The sequence below is a fragment of the Neopelma chrysocephalum genome, unplaced genomic scaffold (genome assembly GCF_003984885.1).
Source record: "Neopelma chrysocephalum unplaced genomic scaffold, ASM398488v2 Primary Assembly neopelma1_44, whole genome shotgun sequence".
NCBI lineage: Eukaryota > Metazoa > Chordata > Aves > Passeriformes > Pipridae > Neopelma > Neopelma chrysocephalum.
In genome coordinates, this window is record NW_020897703.1 from 22,388,594 (window position 1) to 22,406,785 (window position 18,192).

An 18,192-nucleotide genomic window follows, 5' to 3' on the forward strand; every position below is an offset into this window, starting at 1 on the left:
TTCAAAGTAAATATAGCAAATCATAGATTGCTTCAACTTACCCAAATTTATATGAGACCTGAAATATATGCCTTATGTAATTTCAACTTGAATGTGCAGAGTTGTGATTATGATTGTCCTCTTGGGATTATTTCAAACATAATTTGTGGATAACAGTTATCTTTTTTTTTTTAATTATTATGAAATAAATTATCAAGCTTCTTGGAGGTTTTAGCCCCAAATAACTGCCAGTGACAGTTTATTCAACTTCAGTGTAATTTCATCTGAACAAAAAAAATAGTTTTCATAGGATGCTCTTGGATGTTAACAAATGTCTGACTATGGATTTGTAGATTTGTAGATTTTTCTCTTATATGGATATCAATTAAATTCTTATTTTGATCTTTTAGTTACATACTTCTGTTTTAACAGCTGTAAAAGTAAACTGTTACATAATCTCTATGTGAAGTGAGGTCATTTGTGAACAGAACAGGAGGTTTTTTTGTTTTAAAACTATGAAAATATCTTACTGCCTACAGTAAACAAGGCAAGACGTATCAAATCCACTGCAGCATCGATAATACTTGGCACCTAGGAGATTATTAGAAGCTTCTCTGCTTGGGCGCCAGAGGAGTAGAAAATTTGGGTGGAAAATGTATCAATCATCGCTTTCTTATTTCTTTTTGTTTGACAGTTGTTCTTGCAGAATTTTGCTTGTCTCTTGTATTTCAAGGAGCTATGACACTTTAACTTCTTTGGGAAACTCCCTTCAGATTTCACCAGATGCGTTTATTGAGTCCTGTCATAATGACACACTTGGTGTTTCAATTACTGTGTTGGCAGCATTTTCAGGTTAGGCAAAAAATTGCTAGGTACTAACTACAGATTCTTTTTATATCATTTTGAGGGTAAGATTTGTCCCTAGAGTAGAAATCAAGTTTGTTCGCTTGTCTCTGAAAAACAATATTACTATTACCCAGTTCATTTGAATTAGTTCATTTAGAGTGAAGTAGTATTTTAGAGAGAATATGTTTAAATGACACTTCTCGGTTAGATATTTGGCTGCTTCAGCTGTCTGTGCCATTAAACTTTGGAAACATTTTTGATGTACTGGTTCATTTAGAGTCAGGAATAGATTTTCAGATAAAATAAGGAAGAATAACTTGTACAGACCTGTACATTTCAATTCAGTGACCCAGACAAGACTCTTACTTGTACCAAGTCCTTTATTAAATCTTAAACTTTTTTTCTTTTCTGTTTTTCAGTACTACTTTTAAATATCAAATTTGGCTAATGAATGGCTTTCAGAAATAATCATGTAGCTAGCTGAGAAGTGAGAAATTCTTACTGTCAGAAAATGACAGAGAAGAAAAATTATTTCCTTACATATGTTTCAAAAAGAGAGATGAAGCTCATTTAAAAATAGTGCTCCTGGGATACACTTCGTGATATTTAAAATTTAGACTGTTACAGCACATCTGAAAGAATGTGTATGTTCTCTACCTGCCTGAAGTCTCTGTGTCCAATTATATATTCGTTCATTAAAAAAAAGGTATGTATTTGTTCTCTACAGAAACATGATCAGGGCCAAGTTCTATTGGATGTAGTCTTCAAGCATCTCGATTTGACAGAGAGAGATTACTTTGGTTTACAGTTGGCTGATGAATCTACTGATAACCCTGTAAGTTGACTCTGCTTTATAAGTACTATTTTAAAAATCAAAATTATGGTCATCACTGTACTGTGTTATTTAAAGAGAAGTAAATAGAAACCATTGCAATTTTGTGCCATCTTCCCCAGCTGTGTCATTTCAGTGGGTCAGTATCACCTTGTAGTTATGATAAAAGTACATATGAATAGTCACAGATTTGGAGTAAAATATTGACATCTGTGCTTATAAAACAATACCTTGAAAGGATATTGTTTGCTTTATTGTATCTGTTTACTAGACTGCATGATCATTGTCAGAAATAGTAAATATGTTTTAATTTTGTTTTGTTGTTGTTTTTGTCAATACGACTTAAAAATAATGAGGGGGTTTTGGATTGTCCTATATGATGTTTCTGTTTCTAGCTCAGATACCTCGTGGTCTTCTAATAGTGCTTCATATAGTCCACTCTCTGACCAGGGCTCACAATACTTCGTGGGCTTTAATTGAAAGGGAATTCTGTACAACTGGAACTTTGTAAATTACCAGTAGAAACAAAGAGGTCCAGCTGTACCATTCACTGTAATAGTTACAGCAGTACCACTGAGATTAATGTTGCTTGAAGAATGCTTCTTGACTACTTTCTTTTATAGTTATCAAATGTTCAATACTTGGTTTAAAGTGCCATTTAACTAAGTATTATTCCTTATAATACAGTTCTTTACCTTATTCCTACTATATGTGCAGCACAGTGATGGGGTCTAAATTTATCTCCGAACTTGTGTGTCAAGAGTCATCCACATTCACTTGTGGATAGTTCTGTTAGGTCATTGGCGGGCTGGCCTCATTTAATATTTTTATTCTGAATTTTGTTTCCAGGCTGAAAAGACATAGGCATGCTGAAGGAAAGGCTGAATTCTTTTTCAGCCTTGTTTAAGAAGTATTTAATTGATCATCACTCGACATTTTACTCAACATTCAGAAATCTGTTCTAGTTCTCATTTATCTGGCTTTCCAAAGCGTAGACCTCTAAGCTCTCTGTTTTTTAGTTTATCTGTCTGGAAGCAGATGAACACAACACTGTAATGGAAGGATCTGGTTAAGAGTTAGTCTGAAAGAATGACTTCACAACTGTTTGATATAAGCACATGCTTTAAAGGTTTGGTATTCTTTTGGCTTCCAAATATTTTGTCTTTTCAGCACATACCTAGTTGCCATGAAAACAATGTGTCAGAGCTAAATAGAAATGTTACCAATATTAGTCATGTAAGCTTGAAGAATTTATGGGTTTGACTAATTTCAGTTTTTTATGTCCATTTACACTTGGTTCATTTGGACAAAGAAACCTTATTGGATTGTCAAATATCCTAGTTACTTGTGAAATAACACAGCAGAATATTACCTCCTGCTGTATTAACTATATTTTAGTAAAGATGATGGGGAGAAGGGGATTTTGCTAATTGAGTGTGAAACCACCAGCATTGTGTCTAAACGTGGATTTCATAAACTGCAGAAGTTTTATCTTATATAATGTATAATATATGTATAATAATATATAATATATAATATATAATGTATAATATTAATCTCACAGTAAAAGTCAAGTACCTTTCGACATGTTTTGCAAGATTCTTACATAAAATTCATGTGTATCCCTGGCTGGAGTGTCCTTTATTAAGCCTTTACATTTAGTCTGAAAAGTTAATTGATCCTGTATAAAGATTTGGTGGTTTGGGTTTTTTTTTTACATAACCACATTTTTGAAGCTGTATCAAACTGTCTCTTTGGTTCCTCTTAAATCAACTACTACAAGGATGTGGATCTATTCATCATTATTTGTTGTTCCTAATGAATAAAATGATGTAATCCTAACTTTAGATCCGTAGTGTGTGTCAGGTAGCTCAGGTACCTCTGTGTGTTTGCTTCCTCCTCCCTCACCTGAAAAAAATAAAGAACCCTGTGATAAATGTGAGGGAGTTGCATTCTGTACAGTATTAGGTCTCTGTCACTTCATAGGAACTGTGCCTATAGAATGATTTCCTGGAGCTTTTGGACTTCCTTTGCAAGGCAGCAGGAGGAATTGAACAGTATTTATACCAAAGATAGATTTAGGAGCTAACTGAGCTGTGTTTATCTGTGCAGAGACTGCTGGGTTGCTGGTGGGCAGTGGTTTAAACAACTTGCAGGGCTTTCCAGAGAGCCATACTTTTATCTGAAAATTGCTACGTTGATTTTTATAAAGGTCTGTCTGTACACAACAGTGTTCTCCTGTAGAGATGATCAAGATTGGGCACTGTTTGGTAAAATTGTTCTGTAGTCCTTACTCCAGTAGACTGAGTGTTGAGCCTGGTTTCCAAGATCCCAGTGAGTGATGTACCAGTGCTGACACTTAGGCTGACAATTTGAAGAGAATCTGGGATCATTCACTGGCTCTGTCAGATCTGCAAAATACAGAGTCAGAAGTACTGGAAGTAGTTTAAGCAAACTAACTTCTGAGTTGGGTAAATTAGCCTGCCTGTAGCTCTTCACTGCTACAGGTAGTTCACCTTAGAGTAGCTGAAGGTTGTTAAGCATAGCATAGTTGAGTTCTAACATCTCTCAGGCTCCTGTGACAATCACAGAAGCAAGTCGTCGTAGAATTAGCACTGCGAGAGACAGATATCTGGACAACAGATGTTAATTTTAGGGAAAGAACTGTTGTAGCAGTAGCAGCTGTTGATGATAGTGTTGGTGTCTCCAAAATCACTAACAAGTCTTTGTATGCCAGTGAGGCATTTTGGTAAAAGACCAAGTAAAAAGTAATAGAATAGCAAGAGTTTCATGATGTATAAGGATATGATTTGTACTACTTTGTTTCTCTGAAGTTGGTGTTACAATTTGTCTCTTTCCAGAGGTGGTTGGATCCAAACAAACCTATCAGGAAACAATTAAAAAGTGAGTAATGTATGTATTTCGTCAATTCATCTATTGTTATTATGCTGTTTTTCCAGGGTGCCCTGATTAATTAGAAATAACTTTTCTTGACCATAGGAGGATCTCCTCACAGTCTGAACTTCAGAGTTAAGTTTTTTGTAAGTGACCCAAACAAGCTACAAGAAGAATATACAAGGTAGGTCTGGTTACTTTGTCAAAAAAATATTTTTCTAGACTGATCATTAATATTTTTAAGGTATAGCATGGTAATTTTCTTATAAATCATTCTTGTCATATGGACAAGCTTCTAATTTTTGCCTAATGATTACAGATATGAACTATGCAGTTGGCACCAAATCAATATAAGAAGTCTCTGTGAATAAACTTAAAAACTTATATGCAAAGTGAAGTAACTACATGAAGAAAATACTACCAAGTAGAAACAGAAAAGGGGAAATAGAGAAGAGAGAAAAAGCTTAATCCCACTATTCATCAATGAGTGCAAATTTAATTTTATCCTTACTTGTGTTCTCCTTTGTAACCAAAAAATTTCTAAGCTTTCTGCATTTTTGACACCCCCCCAGTTTTCTGCTTAACACTAAAAAATTAATTTCTGTATGGTTTATTCCTTGACACAACCATAGCTTGAATCTCATAAGCTTATTTTGATAGCAATGTGTTGAAATCTGTTGAAGAAAATGCTCAGTGTGAATCAAAATAGGAGGCTTGTGAGTTACAATTAGTCCCAGAAGAAATGCCTCAAATTTTCAGTATTTTTAATTACTTCTGGTCCTCTACATAAATGGCATGATTTGACAGATTGGAATTTTTGGATGTCAGCCATTCTGAAAACAGGTCAGCTCCATTCAAAAAACGGTATCTAAATTATTAAGGACAGCTTTTGAAACCTAAATACCAAAACTGTGAAAATTTGAGTCCACATTTGTTTATAATTTCTATTGGTTTGTCATATTTTGGACAAAATTTTGCATATATCTATGCAGATAGAATTTACTAAAATGAGTCACATGAGAGCCTGGATGAGACTTTGTTTTATTGAAATATTTACTGTAGGAAAATTTAGCAATTTACTACATCAGAATAATAAAAAAAGTGTGGAAAATGTTTTATTTGAATTAAAGGAAATTATGTAATATTCCTAAGGAGATGAAAAAATGGGTAAATGTTGATCAATATGATGTAAACCATAAAGAAGGAGAAAACTGTTTACGTGCTATTCTCTGAATACAAAACTATAAATACAGCATTCTTTTAAATGAGAAATAATGTATAATTCCTATATCTAGGTCAGCTCTGTCTTTTTGCTAATAGACCTAATTGTCCCTGAGAAAACTCATTTGTATTTGGAATTATTATGAAGAGAGAGTTATTATCTATGGGCTTTTATGGAATGAAGTTAGGATGCCATGTCACAAATACAGGTCCTTTCCTGTAATCAGTATACCTACCTCAAAAAATAGAAATGAAAAGAAGGTGCAAACTTCTGACAATTCCAGCTCAAGCTGAGACTGTTCAAAACTGCTCAGTTTTTATCAATTCCCTCAAAACAGGAATGGCTCGACACATGAGGCAGTATGAATAGATGCCAGGGAAAGGTCCAGTGCAAGCTCGTGTCTTATTAGACCGCTGTGAATTCATGTGAGTGAGGCAGGTTATGAATGCCCCGGGTCAGGAGGGGTCAGCGGGAGCTGTGGTTGGAGAACTTGGCTTTGGGAACTTGTCTTGATAGGGAATGAAGCTTCATTAATTCTCCTCATGGCAGGAAGACTTCCTTATTAACGTTGACTCCAGTTAGCAGTAATTCTGTCTTACCCTTTTCTAGCTATATCTGTGTAAGGAAGATGAAAACGTGGCAATGGGATGCTCCCTGCGTTGTTTTAGCCGGGTGTGTTGTGCAGGCCCGTGCAGATCTGCGTTGCTAAACTTCTGTTGATTTCCCATTTTGCTAAATAGTATGTGAGGCTTTGGTGTTCAAACTGTGGTGGTTGGCTAACAAGCCATCAACTTCCCTGTTAGCTGAAAACAGTGGACAGAAAATGAATGCTTGGTGTCCCTTAATCATGAGGTCCTTTAACTACTGTGCAATATTTCTAAAACATTACACCAGAAAAAGTAAAATAAGATGGAGGTACAGCTGTATATTTGTGAAGAGATGCTCGAACAAAGCTGACCTGAAGCATATCCATATAATATATAAAATTAACTTGTCATTTATTGCATTTTTTAACTGGTAAAGAAATTTTGCTTTATCTTTTTTGGTTTCAATGTGCATTTTAATGTAGAAAACGAAAAGTTATTTTGAGGTCTCTAAAACGTGGCTAATGTCTCAGTTTTAACTTCTTGAGGCTTAATACCTTAGACTAAGCTTCCTGTCTTTCTGGTCAGTTCAAGAACCTCTTGATGGTTTTGTAGGAGTTGAGCACATGGACTCATTTCTTTGTCAGTTCACAAGTGTTTTCCCTCATTTTCTTTCAAACATGGAATGTTTTACCTTTCCATTATATTTAGCTTTAAATAATTGGGATTCTGTGTATATTTGTACATGTTTGTGGAAGTCTTTAAAGTGATAGTTAATCCACTTTCTGAAGACTACACAATTATGAGAAGTCATAATATGTGTAGTAAAGTAGTGCATTTTGGTTTTAATTTCTTACTGCAAGTTAGTATTGGGAAATATTTAGTATTTAGTGGTTTTGATAAGTAATTTTGGTGAGTGTTTACAATGAATGGATATAAATCACTCCCAGCTTTTGAATCAGAGCTACAAGAAGGAAACCAAACCAGATGGTTATAATAATGATATCATTAATGTAGGAGATCCCAAACCAGAATAAATATATAAGGAAGCAGGAATGATGTTTAAATTTGCCATACAGTGAAACCTCTTTTAAAAAATAAACAGGCAATATAGACAAATTCTACAGCTGCTTTTAAGCTCTGTTATAAGGGGGTTTTTTGCTGAAAGTTTAAGCTTGTGCTAACATCCTGCCATCTTGGTAAGTCTTGTTTGTTACCCCACTCCAGTCTCTGTTTCAGTGGAGCTTTGTAGCAGGTGTAATTTACCACCTGATATAAACATTTATACTTCTTTGAAATTGTCTAAAGCCTTTGAGTGAAATATGAAGGAACTAAATTGAATGGACAAAAGATTCATTCTGAGACATTAACAAAATGTTTGGGTTTTGTTGGAGAAACAAAGGAAGTAATTTAGAGGGAAATCTGTTTGCTTTCAGGCTCCTTGGGGTTTTTAAGTCATGGTGGTGTTTCTGCTTCCACTGTTTGGTGGGAAATAGTTCTTATTTTAAAGTACTTGTCTGTTCCTTTTGCTGTATCCATCTCCTCCCTGACTTGAAAGAGTGGGCATGGGAAAACTAGATGAATTGTTAAAACAAGCTTTTCTCCCACCATAATGAAAGAAAACTTTAGAAGTTTGAGGGAAGTCAATTGAAAGGTATTTGACATAAGAGTCCACAACTTTTATAACAACAATGTAACTCCAAAATACTAAGAATAATTAAATTAAAATTTAATTAAAACAGCAGAGTAATATCAAATACTCAGTGAGAATAAATTAATTCTCTCTACCTGGAGTACAGATCATTCTTATGTGGATACCTCCATACACAGATGCAAATTTCAACTTGTGGTTGCTGTATAAAGCAGGTAGAATGTGAAATTTGTGACCTTCTAGAGAAATACAATGTATAACTTCATAACCTGTAAGTAGTTGAATTTACCAAGTTGTAATATTATTTTACTAAGCAAAGTTTCATTTTTTTCCCATGAGAGTTTAAGAAATAGCATGCAAAATGTTAAGTTTAGTTTTGTACTAACTGAAAGCAAAATACATTAAATTGATGGAAAATTATGGAAAAAATTATTTTTAATTATAGTGTTTTTTGTTTGCTTCTTTAAATAAGGTACCAGTACTTTTTGCAAATTAAGCAGGACATTCTTACTGGAAGGTAAGACATTTTTGTTGTGTTAAACACTGAATGCAAATTTGGTTGAGAAAAACGTAGTAATGAGGGATGAGGGATTTTGCCTACAAAAATAAAAATATATTAAGAATAAATCACTGCCTGTGCAAGTAGAAGTCTTTGTAGTAGTTACTACTTACTATAAAAGACTAGGGTTTTCAAAATAACCAAATTTCACTTGAAATATCTAATTTTATTTATTTCTCATTTTAAAAACACAACAAAACAGGTTGCCCTGTCCTTATAATACTGCTGCTCTTCTGGCTTCCTATGCTGTTCAATGTAAGTATAATTAGTATTCGTGTACATGTTACTTCTGAAATAATAAAAAGTAGTATTGATTAGTTTCTAAAGAATGTAGCTTGTGATGTTTGTGGACATGATGCTGATTTCCTCATGATTAAAGAAATATATTTGATTGGTTTTCCTCCCCCAGCATGTTTTGCTGAATTAAATATGAAAAAAGTACTTAAGGATGTACTGTTAGAAACCCCAAAATCAATATTCATTTATTCCTGTGTGTGCTGAGGCGTGAGGTTGTGGGTTTTTCCCTTGAGAATGATACTAAAAAATATTTATTAGGACACTTAAACATTTTTAACATATCACACAGTGAACCTCCAAATAGGTGTGGAAAAGGGAATTCTGGTCATATCTGACCAAAAAGTTACCTGTCTTGTCAATTTTAAGCCATCCAGTGAATAGATGAGTCTTGAAGACTTGAGATTTAGTTTTCTTCCCCGCTCATTTTTTCTTCATAAACTTACATTGTTCAGTGGAAAAAAAAAACCCATAGCAACCAACCAACTAGAGACTGTTCAGCCCCTACTTCTTGAAATTTCTCATTGTCAGAAATTCAGTTTTATAAGCAATCCTGATATATCTGTCTGTACCCATGTGGTCTTCTACAGCTAAAGATAGTTATATCCACATTTGTATACTTTGTACATATCAGACAAATAGTGTCAATGTTAATATTTTCAGGTAAAAAACATAGTAATGTTACTGTAATGTTTTATGCATAGTTTTGTTAAGTGGTCACCTTTTTCTAGGTCAATCAGTAGAACAGTTTCTCTTAAACAAAACTTCCACACTCCAGCTGCTTGGAAAAATGCACTGGAAGTGCTGTCATGCCATAGGGATTTACCTTAGAAGATATAAAGTATTTGATAATGAAACAGGAACTATGAAAAGTTGATAACATGTTAGGGTTTTAAGAATGCAATATGTTTATTTTTCAAATAACAGAAGTTAGAGACCTGGTACGTAGAAGTGGTGGGTGTGCACAGTGCCTTGTATTTACACTTATCTATGAGACCCTGCTGCCATTAAGTTCTTCAGTATGCAGAGCTCTGTCTAATGATTTCTATGCCTGCCTATAGTAAATTCTCTGGATTCTTTATAAGTATATGTAAATAGCAGACATAGTCCTGTATTCTTCATAGTGGATTTTAGCAAGGAATGCATTCTATTATAAAACCTGGTCCCATTTCCTAATTTTTAAATTATTTAAAATAAAATCTATTTCTGGCAGTGCAAGCACTCCAGAGTTCTTTCCCTCTTTCCCTTCCTTATCCTCCAGCTCCATGAGTGCCTTCATCCCTCTTGTCAGTGCCACTAGGCCTGCCCAGAATCCCACATCATGATATATTGATCTTTCCAGTTTTCACATTATGTTTCTTACCTATCACTGTAGATCTGTTACATAGATTCCAGATACTTAAAGCTGCTTTTTTTTTTTTACTATAGTTAGAAAGCCTCAAAGCCTCTATTTTTAGCAAATGTTGCTTGTATGTTTTTTTTCTGACAAATGTGATTTTAATTTATTTCTTATAATTTTAAGAAAGTGTTAGAAATTATGTAAATGCACTTTTTAGTAGTTTCAAGTAGAGTAGTTTCAATGTAGGTGTATGTATGTGTACTTTTTTCCATACATACCAGTTGAATATGCAAAAAAATATTTTTCTAATGCTTCTGAATATATCTTGGTACAGAATGAGTTGGTGGATTTTGCAGATCTTCATGAAGAAATAGCAGTTGTAGTGTTAAAAAAAAAGTGTAATCACATGAAAACAAGCAAGGTAAAATAATAAAGGAAAAAATTTAATAGTATCCTATATGTCTGTATCTATATAAATATATCCTATTTAGTGCTAGCCATTTTGACAGCATTTATGAATTAATTTGTGTATTACAAATTAAACACTTTACAAACTTCCTTCATAAGTACATAATCAAAGCTCTCACTAAATAATTTCCATGGTATTAACTGAGAATGCGACTGTTTATTCAAAAGGGAAAAGGGGAGTTCAAATGTCTTCTCTATTTTTGTTTTCTGTAGATCATAAATTTTGTGGGAGCAGACCCTTGTGAATTTGGGGGCCTTGCACAATGCCAAGTACATCAGTGATAAACAATAACCTCTCTTTTTAATATTTTAGCCGAGCTGGGAGACTACAACCATTCAGAAAACTTGCCAGGCTACCTCTCAGAATATTCTTTCATCCCTAGCCAGCCTCAAGACTTTGAAAAAGAAATAGCAAAATTACATCAGCAGCACATGTAAGGATTTACATCAGAAGATACTGACTGACTTTGTCAAATCCTGACTGCTGATGCTGTGCTATTATATTAAAAAAATGAGTATTTTGTCTTAAAGATTTCTGGGGTTTTGGGGTTTTCTTTTTGGTGGGTTTTTTTGTTTGTTTGTTTGTGGGTTTTTTAGGGTTTTTAAAAATATGTTTAATGTAATTTTTTTTTAGATTATTTTTATGATGAATATATAACACCACTGATGGTCTACAGAGTATCTATGACAGAATGACAGGGAAAATTAGTGAAATAATAAACATGTTAAAGGTACTCTGAAAACAGTATTTGTGTGTATTATTTAGGACATCAGCCAGATATATTTTCTTTAAGAGTTTTTTTCAATCTTCAGGAATATTCTGAGCATAAAGGCTTTGTTTTCATGGTGCTTTCAGCAGTTAAAAGAGTTACTTTAGAAGTAACAAAGTCCTTTTCTTCAATATCTGCTCTTTCCTGTGTGTGAGTCTGTGACCTTTCACTGAAGAGGAAAAGGCAGTGAAGCAATGGAAAATATTTTTTTTTTCAGTATGTAACACTGTGATACTTTTCAGTGATGGTTCCTTCATATTTTAGAACTTAAGTGCCTTTTGTTACAGTTAAATTTAACAAAATTTAAGTGATATTTACAAAACATTTGCTTGATTGGGGCATGTTGTTTGCTTTAGAAACTACTTAATGTTATGTTACATTTTAGATAAAGGCTTAGCAAATTCTATTAGGTAGGGTAAAGACATTTAAGTGAGCTGATGGTAGTTTAACTTTAAATTACCAGAGGAAAATCCAAGATTGTAAAAGTAATTTCTAGATTCTAGGGCTCCATAGATATTTAAATGAAACAGTGCATTAGAAATAAAATGTGTCGTGGCCTCTTGTCAAGACTATCTGTGTGGAAGCACAAGTTCTTTTCTGTTAAAATTTTTGGATTACAGTCCATTTATTATGAGAAAGGAAATTCAAATTTCAGGGTGGGGTAGAAGTAGTAAAACAATGCAGATTTTCTGTTTGTGCTCACTGGGGAGCCTGATATGGGAGGTCGTGTTAGAACATTTCTGATTTAGCTGCTTTCTTTCAGAGGGTTGTCTCCTGCAGAAGCAGAGTTCAATTATCTCAATACAGCACGTACCTTAGAACTTTATGGAGTTGAATTGCACTATGCAAGGGTAAGTTTGGATGAACTAGTATTGTAATGTAAAAATGGATTCCTCTGAGATTTACGGAAAAATATACTTTCCTTTTTAGTGGGCCTTCCTGGCAGCTGCTTACAAGAGAAAAAAAATGAAAGCAGTATCATCTTATTAGGTGCCTAACTGGGATTTACGAATTGAATATCCACTATTTCACTCTAGTGAGGATATTTCTTTGCTTGAATTTGGGTTTAGTTATCTGTGTTATTCACATTAAGCTTGGTTGGCTTAAATGGCAGTTCAGTTGGCTACTGATGAATAAGAAGAATATGCTTGTTGAATGTGCCTTTGATAATTAAGGATCTATCAGCTTTGAAAATATTTAATTTGGTTCCTATTAGAACCATGTTATAAATCATTATCATAATATAGAATGAACTATTCATGTAAGGTGAGCGTACTGTAATTTGATACAGTGTCAGTTTTACCTGGTAAAGCAAGTAGCTCAAGGTCTTGACTGAAACGATCTTAACCTGTTAGTGCAGTGCTAAAATTTCTACAAAGCCTCTGAATAAAATTATTTTTAGCAACTAAGACACCTCTAGTTTTTAAATATTCTTGTCTTATTCCCTAAGGTTAGAGAAACTCGGAAAAGAATTTGAAATATACCCCACTTCACTGCTCACTGTATCCATCCACTGTTATTGCACACATACTGGGAGATCTATAGCAGGTGTTTGATAGAGTGCAAAGATATTTCAGAAAAAATGTGCTTTTTAAATATGCTTACAATATTGTTTGTTTTAGAATCTCTCCTCTCTGTGTTCTGAGATTGCAATTTCCTTTCAGGTAGGAATTTAAGTTGCTGGTTGCTTTTAGTGTAGCAAATGTCAAGCCAGTCTATTAGTGTTGCTGTTAGTAATAAACTGCCACAATACTGTTATGTATTTCTTCGAAGTTGGTGAAAGGCAGAGGAGCTAACTTCGGAAATTAAAATTTTGTGGTAGCTTATAAAAAACTCAGAGCAAACATTCAGGTTTGTCCTAAATAGGAGTGAACATTTTCTTATTTGTCTGATTAAAACATGTTTCCTTCCATGTTAATTTGTCTATTTAGAGAGAGATGAGAATGAATATATATGAGGTTTCAGAAGATATTTATATTGTTCTTCACATAATTTTTTCTTTTCTTTTAAAGGATCAGAGTAACAATGAAATAATGATTGGAGTGATGTCAGGTGGAATACTAATTTTTAAGAACAGAGTACGAATAAACACCTTTCAGTGGTAAGGACAGCTGTTTAATGGTTTTGTTTGCTATTTCAAAATATTTTTACCACTAACTGTGTCACACACTCTAAAAAAAGACTGAAACTTAGTTGTAACATATCAAGTTGAAATTATTCATCTGATATTTTGCTTATGGGTAACTTTATGATGGGATTTTGTCCTGAACTGCATGCTGTCCTGTGAAACGATTTTGATACTGTAATGATTTTAATACATTTTTTATTCAGGAGTTTGTACACATGCTTTACATTAATTAAGTAAGTAGCCCAGGCCAATGTGATGGTGTAGCTTACAGTCTTTAAAGAGACAGCTGAACTGAAAAGTACTAACCTGGAGAATGACTGCTCTTATCTGTTTTGTCATGTATAAATAAATGGCACTGTGTGTTTTCAATTTAATGTAGTTATGAGGATAACTGAGGTGGAGCCTTCAGGTTATTGTCATCTCTTCATCCGCAGATAACCATTTTCATGATAGGATCAGAAAAGTGCATTTACTGCATTTATTTCTTAACTAAAATAGTTTTTAAAGCTGTTCTTTAAAGATGGAGTTATCCCCGTTAAGTATCTTACTCTGTTTATCATTCTGCTTAAGTTTGGATCCTGTTCTTTATTCATATAAGAACAGAATATACATATATATATATCTTTCTCTACAGAAGTCCTGTTTTCCACTATGACTTCTATAGTGCTCTGTAGAAGTGCTCTGTAACTTCTGTAGTGCTCTACAGAAGTTATGTCACCTTTCCCAATGCCTTTTTCAGCTCCTGCAGAAGTAACCTTCCCTTGCTTTCCTTTGCCTGCTTGGAATCCACTTTGACAGCCTTATTACATGTGTCGCTGAGTTTGCTACAGCAGCATTCTGAGTGGCTAGAATCAGTCAAATAAGATTGTCACAAAAGACATCAGTTCACCAGGCACAGGTGCTGTTCATTCTAGAGAAATGATAAAAAGTGTTCATTTGCTACTGATTTTGCATTTTTGTTTGCTGGTGATGTGTGTGCTTGGTCTTTTCTGCAACCCAATGAATTTCTGAGACATTCTGTTTTTCTGTGTTAAGCTTAGTCTCCGGGTTCATTGTAGGATGTTATGTATTTCGTGCTTTACCATGTTGAGAAACACTGTGAATGGTCAAATTTTAGTAGATTTTCAGAGAGAAAGAAAAAACAAAATTATAACATAAGTGTTATTTGTAGCCAGATACAATTGAATGTGGTAAATATTTTGCCTGTAAGCATTCAAAGAAAAGTAAATCTGAGACAATTACAAAGCATGTAAATTTCCATGGTTATTGGGTAAATTAAAACTGATTTTGCAATGAACAGTCTGAAACTACTGTATTGGTCAGTCAGACCTGCCTTTATAATAGTGGCATGTTCTAAGAAATATATCCTTCATGTGGTGAGAGTTCTGACATGTTAGAGCGATTTCTGGGCTAAGACCGGTTTATGTATGGAATGCTATAATAATCAGGAAGGCTCTATTTCAGTCTGATTTTACTGCTGTCAATTTTGGGAAAACAGCAATAGTAGGAATAGGTTCTGTAAAACACACTGGTAAATTACTGAGTACATACAATGTTAATGGCCAGTCTTCGCGAACGAAGATTTTGGGAAAGGTCTTTTACCTTTCCAGCCTGCGCAATGGGTTTTTTAGGTGAGACACAGCCTGCGCTGAACTGAGCCCACCCTTTAATCCTAAGGTTCATCTGACGGGGCCAAGCAAGCTTGGACAATGGCAGTGAGGTCCTCAGGACGTAGGTTTGTTTAGAGTGACCTTCTCATAGATGGATGGCCTCACAGGGCTAACGAGCTCCATCTGCCCGGGGGACTGGGAATCGAACCTGGGTCGCAGCGGTGAGAGTCCCGCATGCTAACCACTAGGCCACCAGGGGTCCCTATGTGAACATGTACCTCCACAGGTTTTACCCGTGCCAAGGAACACGGGATGGCCTGAGCAGGGAGCTTCGAGTACTGCCACCTAAAATACAAAGCAAAGCCATTACCACAAAAATAGGAAAAAATCAGCAGCAGAGCAGAACTCTCTCCTCTTCTGGGTTTTAATATCAGCTTAGGAATATAGAGGCATGCGCTGGATTGTGTGCTTATGACTAAAATCTAACAGCAGCTTTGGAAAACACTCCATATCCAGAGAATGGGCAGAGCAGAAACAGCAGTAACAGCTGCTACCTTACACATTCCCTGGCCCAAGCACATTCCCATCAGAACTCCTTGTGGAGACAAAGCTAGGGACAGAGAGCCATGACTTTGGAACCAAAGAATGCCAACAGCCAGGCATGAAGAAAGGCAAATGAGGGGGAAGATGCAAATATGGAAAATGTGCTGAACTGCAGAGAACAAGTACCTCTGGCATCGCAAACGTGTCCCACTTGGACTGATGTCCCTTCAGGAGAATGTTTATATCCATTCATGGAACACAGGAAGGGGGATTAGGGAGCTTGCCCCAAAGTGACAGAAAGCAGCAAGAGGACAGACTGAGGAGTGAAGGCAGAAACAGGAAAGGATTTAGCAGTGTACCCCAGGGGTCAATGCTGGGTCCAGCATTGTTCAGCATCTTCATTATTGACCTGGGCAAGTCTTCCCTCAGTCTGCTGATGATACAAAACTGGCAGGAGTGGCTGATACCCCAGAGGGTCAGGCTGCCATCCAAATGGATCTCGACAGGATAGAAATGGGCAGACAGGAACCTCATAAAGTTCAACAAAGTCCTGCACTTGGGGAGGAACACCACCACACACCAGCACACGCCTGGGGCTAGCTGTCTGGAAAGTGGCATTTTTACCATGAGAGCGAGCAAGCACTGGAACAGGTTGCCCAAAGAGGTCACGAAGTCTCCATCCTTGGAAACATTCAGAAACCGTCTTGACAAGGCCTGGGCAGTCTATTCCAGATGGCCCCACTTGAGCAGGGAGCTCGGACAGGATGCCCTCCAGAAGTCTAATCCAACCTCAGCTGTTCTGCCGCCCATGTGTAATTTACTTAATTGAGGAATCTCAGCCAAGACTTTTGGACAATTTGGAGGTGTCCATAATCTGCATAGAACACCTCCACTTCTTGGTCACTGATCACACGGTGGATGATAACACGGTACCACCATTTGGAGACCATTACACGGCAGAGCTGTCCAGGCCGTACTGCAGAGTCAGGCATGATGTATTTATCAGAGACAAGTTTATGGGAGTAAAGGTGTCTCATTTGAGACATACAATGTAGGTCATAATTAAGCTACATGTCCCTAATGGAAGTTGGAGGTTTCTGTGAGTTCTGCTTCATATTGTTTGCATGCCAGGGATGCTGATATAAATTCTTAGTGTGGTTTTTGCATGTGTGTAATTACTTAAACAGTTCCTCTTTGTAGTCAACCATATCAGCTGACATTAGGGATATTAATTTCTTCCTGTGAAGACTATAGTACCAACACAATTGGTCTTCACAAAACAAACCCCAAAAGACCCAAAACTACCCTTCCCCATTCCACCCTGTTAAAGGTTTCCTTTCTATATGAGTAAGAATTTGAAATGCCAGTTTTCACAATACAGCTCAACAGTAGACCTATTACCTTACCTTTTTATCCATAGTCATGCTGCTCTTCCAGTGACACTAGTAGTGGTACTTTTTTCTTCTTGCTTCCACTTATTCTTGCTCCTGTGCAACTACATCTGTGTAATGTCTTCCCAGGCTTTATGGTTACAGTGAATGTTTAGATACCTGTTTTTCAGTATTCCTGAGCTGACGAGAGAGGACAGACATGCATGTATGTGGGAAGAAATAAAGATTTAACTGTGTTGCTCAGAGAAGAGTCAAGTAAAATGTCTTTGCCCTCTCCCTCTTAATTTGATATTATATCTAAATTGCTTATTAGGAACCTTATGATCATGGGGAGAAATGAAACAGGAGGGAGAGAAGTGAGGAATAGGGCAAAAGAAAAAAAATCTTTTATCCCGTGTATCCTAACTTGATCTTCCTGTATTGTGGGTAACTCCTCCTTTCCCCAGATATTGCTACCAGGCACAGACACCTGGGAATCTGAGGAGACCAAAGGAAAAGAGCATGGAGTACCTCAGCTTTTCCTTTGTTACTAAACCATCTGTTCAGCATGCTTTCCTTTGCCTCTCTTTTGCAGTTGATGTACCTCTGGAAAGCTTTGTTGCCTTTGGCATCCACTGCCAGTTGCAACTGCAGTTGCGTTTTGGACTTCCTAGTTGTATCCCTGAATGCCTGGGTAGTACTCTCTTCCTTCTTGGTCATCTAATCCTCCTTCCACGTCTTGTACGCTTCTTTTTGTGTTTGAGCCCAGTTAGCAGTTCTGAGTTTATCTAGCTTGGCCTCTTCTCATGCTTGCGTGTTTTCTAGCACATCAGGATTATTCTGATTGAGAATTTTGTCCTTTAAGACTGACTACCTGTCCTCTGTTCCTGTGCCCCAAAGGGCAGCTTCCATGGGCTTTTGCCTACCAGAGCTCTGAACAAGCTGGAGTTTCTTTTCCTGAACTAGTGGGTTAGTTTGCTGCATCCCTCCACTTCCCTTAACATCTTTTGCTTCACCATCTCACAGCTGCTGGAGCCAAGTTTGTCTTCGACCACTAAATCTGGACAATCCCTTCTTGTTTGGGAGTTGGGCTACCCAGTGC

The 18,192-nt window shown here is 36.0% G+C and overlaps 1 protein-coding gene across 1 annotated transcript in view; it reads left to right on the forward strand.

The window, feature by feature from the left end:
- Window positions 1-18,192, forward strand: part of PTPN4 (protein tyrosine phosphatase, non-receptor type 4) — a 113,052-nt gene that overhangs the window by 45,909 nt on the left and 48,951 nt on the right. The window contains exons 3-10 of the mRNA XM_027678930.1: window positions 1,553-1,660; window positions 4,519-4,561; window positions 4,658-4,736; window positions 8,482-8,526; window positions 8,771-8,823; window positions 10,983-11,103; window positions 12,203-12,290; window positions 13,452-13,540. Of these exons, the coding sequence (XP_027534731.1) occupies window positions 1,553-1,660; window positions 4,519-4,561; window positions 4,658-4,736; window positions 8,482-8,526; window positions 8,771-8,823; window positions 10,983-11,103; window positions 12,203-12,290; window positions 13,452-13,540 (626 nt within the window). The remainder of the gene's footprint in view (window positions 1-1,552; window positions 1,661-4,518; window positions 4,562-4,657; window positions 4,737-8,481; window positions 8,527-8,770; window positions 8,824-10,982; window positions 11,104-12,202; window positions 12,291-13,451; window positions 13,541-18,192) is intronic.